Source organism: Bos indicus, chromosome 2, assembly GCF_029378745.1.
Source record: "Bos indicus isolate NIAB-ARS_2022 breed Sahiwal x Tharparkar chromosome 2, NIAB-ARS_B.indTharparkar_mat_pri_1.0, whole genome shotgun sequence".
NCBI classification, from domain to species: Eukaryota; Metazoa; Chordata; class Mammalia; order Artiodactyla; family Bovidae; genus Bos; species Bos indicus.
In genome coordinates this window covers 89,107,217-89,115,532 of record NC_091761.1, presented here as the reverse complement: position 1 = coordinate 89,115,532, position 8,316 = coordinate 89,107,217, and the positions used below count along the sequence as shown (strand labels likewise).

Below are 8,316 nucleotides of genomic sequence, written 5' to 3'. Positions count from 1 at the left end.
ATATCAAATTTGGTTCAGCTGAGCAGCACCACCAGCTGGTTCATTGTGAGGGCCACAAAGATAATTCCGCCAAGCTATATCTATGAAACCAGCACAACTGGCGTACGGGAACAGATGGCTGTCCAATATCAGCTGGGAACCTAGTCTGTGGAACTTAAGCCATCCACCAAGGACTGCTCATGCTGGTAAGATGTGTACTCAGGTAATCCCACAGGTTCCCAAAGTGTCTCAGCCTTTCAAACATTTGAGTTCTGCCTCTGTGCCAGGTGGGCTTCCCTGGTGGCTCAGTGGGAAAGAATCTGCCTGGAGATGCAGGAGACCTGGGCTTGATCCCTGGGTTGGGAAGATCCCCTGGAGGAGGGAATGGCAACCCACTCCAGTATTCTTGCCTGGAGAATGCCATGGGCAGAGAAGCCTGCCGGGCTACAGTCCATGGGGTCGGAAAGAGTCAGACACGACTGAGCGAACAAACAGTCCCCGTTTCTGTGCCAGGTGCCATATATAGGCACTGGGAATACAGAGGTTCATTAGATACTGTGTGTGCTTCAGTGCCCCCATCTAGGAAATAAATAAATGTAGGTGAGGGGTGTTGGATACCCTCAGCTGTTGGGAGCACAGTGTTGGAGGTAATGAAGATAATGGAGACCTCCTTCAGAATAAGGTCCCATGCACACAAGGGCTGGATGAAGCACAAGCTGGAATCAAGATTGCCAGAAGAAATATCAGTAACTTCTGATATGCAGATGATACCTCCTTTATGGCAGAAAGCAAAGAAGAACTAAAGAGCCTCTTGATGAAAGTGAAAGAGGAGAGTGAAAAATCTGGCATAAAACTCAACACTCAGAAAACTAAGATTATGGCATCTGGTCCCATCACTTCATGGCAAATAGATGGGGAAACAGTGACAGACTTAATTAAGTCTGGGGGCTTCAAAATCACTGCAGATGGTGACTGCAGCCATGAAATTAAAAAACTCTTACTCCTTGGAAGAAAAGATATGACCAACCTAGACACCATATTAAAAAGCAGAGACATTACTTTGCCACCAAAGGTCCATCTAGTCAAAGCTACGGTTTTTCCAGTAGTCACGTATGGATGTTGATAGCTGGACCATAAAGAAAGCTGAGGGCTAAAGAATTGATGCTTTTGAACTGTGGTGTTGGAGAAGACTCTTGAGAGTCCCTTGGACTGCAAGGAGATCCAACCAGTCCATCTTAAAGGAGATCAGTCCTGGGTGTTCATTGGAAGGACTGATGCTGAAGCTGAAACTCCAATACTTTGGCCACCTGATGCAAAGAACTGACTCAGTGGAAAAGACCCTGATGCTGGGAAAGATTGAAGGCAGGAGGAGACGGGGACAACAGAGAATGAGATGGTTGGATAGCATCACCGACTCAGTGGACATGAGTTTGAACAAACTCTGGGAGTTGGTGATGGACAGGGAAACCTGGTATGCTGCAGTCCACTGGGTCTCAAAGAGTCAGACATAACTAAGCGACTGAACTGAACTGAAGACTAAGGAATGCAGGAAAAAAAGTTTGTCCTTTTCTCCTCCTTGAGAACTTCAGACCCCTGTCTCCTCCTTGAGAGCCCCAGAACCCTCTCTTCTCTTCAGAGACCCCAGACTTGTTATCAACCTACCTAGGAACTGACTCTTTCATAAGGCTGACCTACGGGAAGAAAAATGTCTTCTTACAGCCAGCAACAGGAACCTTCGTTCCTCAGTGAAATGCAACTAAATCATGTAGATGTAATGTCTTAAGGTGTGTCTTAGGTGTTAATGTGTGTGCGTGCATGTGCAAGCCCAGTTGTGTCTAACTCTTTGCAATGCCATGGACTTTGGCCTGCCAGGCTCCTCTGTCCATCAGATTTTGCAGGCAAGAATAATGGAGTGAGTTGCCATTTCCTACTTCAGAGATGTTAATGTACTTGTTCTAAAATTATAAATCTAATGCTTATTTAAAAAAAATCAAAACCACAAGATTGTATAAAGTAAGTGTGAAAATTCTCCTTTCCAATTTTCACTTTTCAGAGTTGAGTATTACCAGATTTCTCTGTATTCACATAGAATTTTCACATGCATATGTGAACTATATGTACATACATGAATTTAGAAAGTGAAATAAAATTATTCCTATTATTTCAACATTTGCTTTTTTTCAAGTTATGTAGGTGTTCTATGCCTCAGTTGCCTCACCTATAAAATGGACAAAATAGTAGCAGTATCTCTCTGGGAATTTCTATGAAGATTTGAGCAGCTAATACATGTAAAGTACTTAGAACAGCACCTGGCACCTAGTAAGTTCTCAATAAATGTTAACTTGTAAAGCTTATTGCCATGATTTATTAAAATGTCCTATTAGTTTGCATTATTTTCCACTTTTGACTGTTAAAAATAATGCCGCAATAAAAAACCTTGGGTTTTGTCTTTGCACATTTGAGCAAGTATTTTTGTTGCATAAAGCCTAAGAACTGGAATTCCTGGGTTAAAGGAGATGCATGCTTCTAGGTCCAACTTACTTGGCTTCCAAAAAGTGCACTAATAAAATGAATCATATGTGAGAGGGTGTCAGTTTCCCCATATCCTTCCTCAGCACTGAGTATTATCCACGCTCACCATTTTTCAAATATCTGGGGGAAATTTCAGTCCAGAAGAGGCATTTCTTCTGTTATGAGATTTTTTGTCTTGCTATACATTTAGTATTGTATTTATTCTTCTGTCCTTTGACTATTTTCTCCTATTAGGTTTTTGACTCTATCAATTTGAAGAGTATTATTATATATGATGGCCTCCCAGGTGGCTCTAGAGGTAAAGAACCCACCTGCCAATGCAGGAAACGCTGGAGATGAGGGTTCGATCCCTAGGTTGGGAAGATCCCTTGGAGGAGGAGGAAATGGCTACCCACTCCAATATTCTTGCCTGGAAAATTCCATGGACAGAGAAGCCTGGCAGGCTACAGTCCATGGGGTCAGAAAAAGTTGGACATGACTGTGCACGCATGTGTGCAAGATTATAAACGATGGACACATAATATGCTATAAATGTCCAGATATTTTATGTCAGTTTGTTAATTGTTCACTGGGGACATCACATATAGCCCTTTAATTTCGAGTATGCCGCATCCACGAGGATGCAGCTCTAACCTCACAAGCCTCCCAGTTGGCGTTTCACCTGGACCTTCTCTAGGCAGTTCTATTGTCCCATTAGACCAGCCGCTTCTGAGTGGTTCAGATGCAACACGAACAGTGGATCCCATGTTACATGCTTTGATGAGAGGAACACACAGAGAGCAGACCGGAATCACCCCTCAGGGCTGCTCTCTGTCTGCTGGTCATCCTCCATAGGATCAGTCTGGCTGCTCTTTCACGCAGACACAGTAAAGGTATGCTTTGTGTACAAGTCCACAACACTTGGCCAATTATTCCTGGTGTAATGTCTCATCCTAAGGAGTCAGATGAACTTGTTTTGTTTGTGAATGGAAGAAAGGTTATGTTCTCTACACTATTATTTTTAGATTTCTTTAGAAGACAGTTCATGTTTTGAACATGTGATATGAAAACCTCCACATGCTGCACCCATTCCCTTCTACTCCTTCATAAGCCTCTCATCCCTAGTCCTCCAATCTTTCCCCTTCCATTTTCTACCCGGCTGGCCAAACAATTCCCTACTACCCATGAGCCCATGTAGCCCCTCTGCTCTCCCCACCAAGTGGATGCTCAAGTGCACCACCGAGCTCTTCCCCCACCGTGTCTGATGCAGGCTGTAGTGAAAACAGCACCATATCTACCTTGGAGGCACAGCCCGAGCCCACCCACTCATGAACCAAGCTCAGACTCTCCCTTTTCCGTCAGTCTGTCATAAGGGGTCTCTCACTTCACCATGTAGCCACAGGGATTTCTGGGAGACATGCTGACACAACAGTAGTGGGTTAGGTGGTCTGGGTTCCCTGCAGCTGGCTTGTTCCTGCCATTTCTGCTTGTGCTTGATTCTGGATGTACTACTCTCAGCTTACCTGATTGCTTCTGGGCTTGCTGGATTGCATTTGAACAAGATCCTTAAGTTATTGGTGTGCATTTTAAAATCAGAGAAGCACTGCTTAGTAGCAGACAGACCAAAGGATGGGTGATAGCACCTTCCAGGCAGAGATCACGGACAGTCTCCCAAGTGCGAAAGAGAACAGGAAATGCTCGTAGCAAAAGAGAGAAGTCATGAGATACTGCTGGAGAGATAGGCAGGGAACAACAGGTCACCAAGGGCAGGCTTGCCACCCTAGGGATCTGGAGCAGTGGTGGCAGCCATGGCAGAGTTTCAGGCAAGGATGTAACGTGATCATATTGTGCGTATGTGTCTGTGTATCCAAACTCTAACATATAACTTTTGACTTTGGCTTTAATCTGCAGAATGGTTTGGAAGGGAAGCAAAATGAATGCAGGGCAAAGCTGACAAGTGCGAAAGAGAACAGGAAATGCTCGTAGCAAAAGAGAGAAGTCATGAGATACTGCTGGAGAGATAGGCAGGGAACAACAGGTCACCAAGGGCAGGCTTGCCACCCTAGGGATCTGGAGCAGTGGTGGCAGCCATGGCAGAGTTTCAGGCAAGGATGTAACGTGATCATATTGTGCGTATGTGTCTGTGTATCCAAACTCTAACATATAACTTTTGACTTTGGCTTTAATCTGCAGAATGGTTTGGAAGGGAAGCAAAATGAATGCAGGGCAAAGCTGAGGAGACTACTGCAATAGTCAGCTTGAAAATAACGGTGACTTGGAACAACATAGTTGCCATGGGAATAAAGAGAGTGAGGGAAAGATTAAGCTATTTCTCCCAGGTGGGCTTGACGGACTCTTGCACAGAGGGAACAGAGCGTCTTGCATCACTCCCCTCACCTACCCCGACCCCATCCCTGCCTCTGGCTTAGCATCTTGTGGATGGCTGCGATGAAGAGATCTGTTTGGGAACCATTAAGTTGGAGGTGATTGTGTGACTTGCAAATGGCAGGGACAGGCAAGTTGGGTTTTCAGAGCTGGACCCTGAGTGAGAGAAACCACAGGAATGAAGGCTCCAGCAAGGGAGAGGGCGTGAGAGACGAGGCTCCCTGGGGAATCCCAGTGTCTATAGATGGGCTGGAGGAGGGGTTGGTGAAGGTACAACAGGAGAAGAGGAGAAAGCAGAAGAAAGAGAAAACTCGGGGAAGACTGAGAAGCTGTGAGTCCTAAGAATGCGCCCTCATATGATCTGTGTCATGATATTATCCAGGACGAGCCTTTAAATGTGTCAGTTTAGGTTACATCTCTTCATTCAGATGAAAAGCCCACGTCTTCACAATGGTCTCAAGGCTCTGGATGTCTGCCCCTCCCCAGGCTTGTTCCAGGCTTGCAGGCGCCATGGTGGTCCACAGGTAGGCAGGCACCCTCCCCCCGCCACTCCCCATGGGGGTGACACTTTGCCCACAAATGCTGACATTCGCTTCCTCCAGGTACCTGCTTGGCTCAGGCCCTCGCCATTCTCACCTCCGGATGCATCCAGCTCAGCCTGCTCCAGGCCACCCTCACCATCCGTCAGCCTTAACCTGCTCTACTTTCAGTACACCCTCCACACTCTTCTCCATCGCTCACACTCCGTAATTTAATTATATGCACTGTTTTCTGTTGTCTCCCTTGACTAGATTATAATCTTCACAAGGGCAAGGATCTTTGTTGACTACATTTACTGCTATGTTCTAAGTGACTAGAACAGTGCCTGGCACATAATTGGTGCTCCATAATCATTTGTGGTACAAATGAGAAAATCCGCTCTTTAAAGGGATATAATGTAACTAAGTGTCACCATAGCAAGAATGACCTTAGTCCTTAGTCTGAAGCCACTGAAGAAGCTTTGCCATCTTACCTGGCCCTGAGACAAGAGTCAAGAGTTGAGAGTGTGACAGGGAGAAGGTATTACACTCCAGCCTCTACGTCACTGCAGATGCTTCTGTCTGCCATTAATGGAAACGGGGTTTTTCAATGATAATGTCTTGCTGCTGCTCAGCCCCCTTTGAGGTTTCCTGTCACTAAAGGCCATTGGGATAAGTTTCTTGTGATTCTCACAACTTCTCCATTCTTTCCACATTTTTCTCTTTCCCTTCATATGTGCTTTTTTTTGAGATGTAATTCACATACCGTAAAATTCACTCTTTACTGCCCCATCCCCCATGTCCCCTTAGGGCCTGGCAACTATTTCTTGTCTCTATGAATTTGCCTGTTCTGGACATTTCATATAGGTGGAATCATACAATATGTGGCCTTTCGTGTCTGGCTACTTTCGCTTAGACAATGTTTTCAAGGTTCATCCACATTGTAGCATGTATCAGAATTTCATTCTTTTGTATGGCTCAGTAACATTCCCTTGTGTGGCTATTTTGTTTATCACATTTTGTTATCAGTTAATAGAGTTAGATTGTTTCCACATTGATTATTATGAATAATGCTATGAATATTTGTGCGTAAGTTTTTTTCTGAACATATGTTTTCAGTTCTCCTGGGTATATATGTAAGAGTGGTCATATGACAACTACATGTTTAACTCTTTGAGGAAATGCCAAACTATTTTCCAGAGGATCTGTACATTTTCATTCTTCCTGCCAAGGGATAAGAGTTGCAGTTGCTTCACATCCTTGCCAACACGTACTATTATCCATCATGTTGGTTACAGCCATCCTACTGGGTGTAAAATGATACCTCACTGTGATTTTTACTTCCTTTTTCTTCATGACTGATGAGTTTGAGCATCTTTTCATGTGCTTATTGGCCATTTAGATATCTTTAGAGAAATGTCTATTTAATTCCTTTGCTCATTTAAAATTTGAGTTTTTATCTTTTTATTGTTGTGTTGCAAGTGTTTTAAAATATATTCTGATATTCTGCACACTAGATCTTTATCAGACATATTATTTGCAAATATTTCCCCATATTCTGTGGTTCGTCTTTTCAGTTTCTCAAAGTGTCTTCTGAAGCACCAAAGCTTTTAGTTTTGATGAAGTTCAATTTATCTGTTTTTATTTTTGGTTCCATATAGTACCTGCTATCCATTCTGACAACAGATGGGGAAAGCAAATGGGGACAAGAAAATGACAACTTTACATTTCACACTAATAAAATTATTTAGAAAATTGCCTTTTACTAGACAGTATAATTTCTGTTGGTGGATGCAAGGCAACTATGAATCACATACAAATCATCATCTTCCATTCTATTTAGCTGGACGGGTCTAAGTAAGGGACAGAATAATAAAGAATATCATTGTAGAGGAAATCAGTTAGCATTTATGCCATTTAAAATATGGTTTCTAAATTGCTTAAGCATATCTATCAGATTCTAACTAGAACATTTAAAATCAGCATCCTATAAAAGCAATACTCTGTGAAATGATTTCTGAACTGTGAAAATTTGTCTCTCAGACCTATCACCCTAGAGCACTGAGCCTGGATAGATTGCTTTGTTGCAAGAATCCCCGCATCTTCACCAGAGGTTTGTATTTGATTCATATGGGTACACTCCAAGGAACATACGATCCAGGTTCATCTCTTGGAATCTGGAATAAAAAGACAAATTTGGATGTTTGCAACTTGGAAGATGTTTATGACATGTGAAAAAGAGCAGATTATAAAACAGGATAAAAACCACCCAGAGGGTGACCAGGACAGTGAGAGAGCCAACCATCACAGCATGAGAAACATGGAGGAGTCAAGGAGAGGACCAAGGGTCGGACTGGGCAGGGCAGCCAGGAGAGTCATCTCAGGCTTGAAGCGGAAAAGAGGACAGGAGGAGTCAGCGTCTGTGCTTCTCCACAGTGAAGAGGTGATTCCCGGGGCTTTGGAAGAGCTTTAAGGGGTACCGTGAAGAGCCATCACGAGAGGTTGTATAGTACAGGGCTCTCCCCTCAATTTAAGGAATAACGTGTTTATAGTCAGAGGGGTCACTCTGAATGGCATGACCTCCCACAGTTAAAAATCCCATCACTGAAAATGCCCACGGAGAGTGGAGATGTTTGCTTGACCGGGGTGTTGCAGGAGGCATTCCTGCTACTGGCGGGAGGGAAAGGATCCCTCCCTCTCTGGGGTTCTGATCAGGAACTGCACAGACTCCCATGGCTTGGGTAGAGGAAGTTAAGAATGTTGGGGTGGCCCATATTCTTGGCCTGGGTTTCTTGGGATCAGAGCATAGTTCCCGAACTTCTGACTAATGTGTCCTGGGAAGGGAACAAAACTAAGGAGGAGCATACAATTGCTGAATGAAGACTGAACTTTTCTTTTTAAATGGTGTAGAAATGACCCCACT

At 43.9% G+C, this 8,316-nt stretch overlaps 1 protein-coding gene across 1 annotated transcript in view; it reads right to left on the bottom strand.

Moving 5' to 3' along the window:
* Positions 1-7,018: 7,018 nt before the first annotated feature.
* The window catches only part of AOX1 (aldehyde oxidase 1), a 71,859-nt gene continuing 70,561 nt past the window's right edge, over positions 7,019-8,316 (bottom strand). Inside the window, exon 35 of the mRNA XM_070800168.1 lies at positions 7,019-7,570. Coding sequence (XP_070656269.1) covers positions 7,520-7,570 — 51 coding nt within the window. The 3' untranslated portion in view covers positions 7,019-7,519. The remainder of the gene's footprint in view (positions 7,571-8,316) is intronic.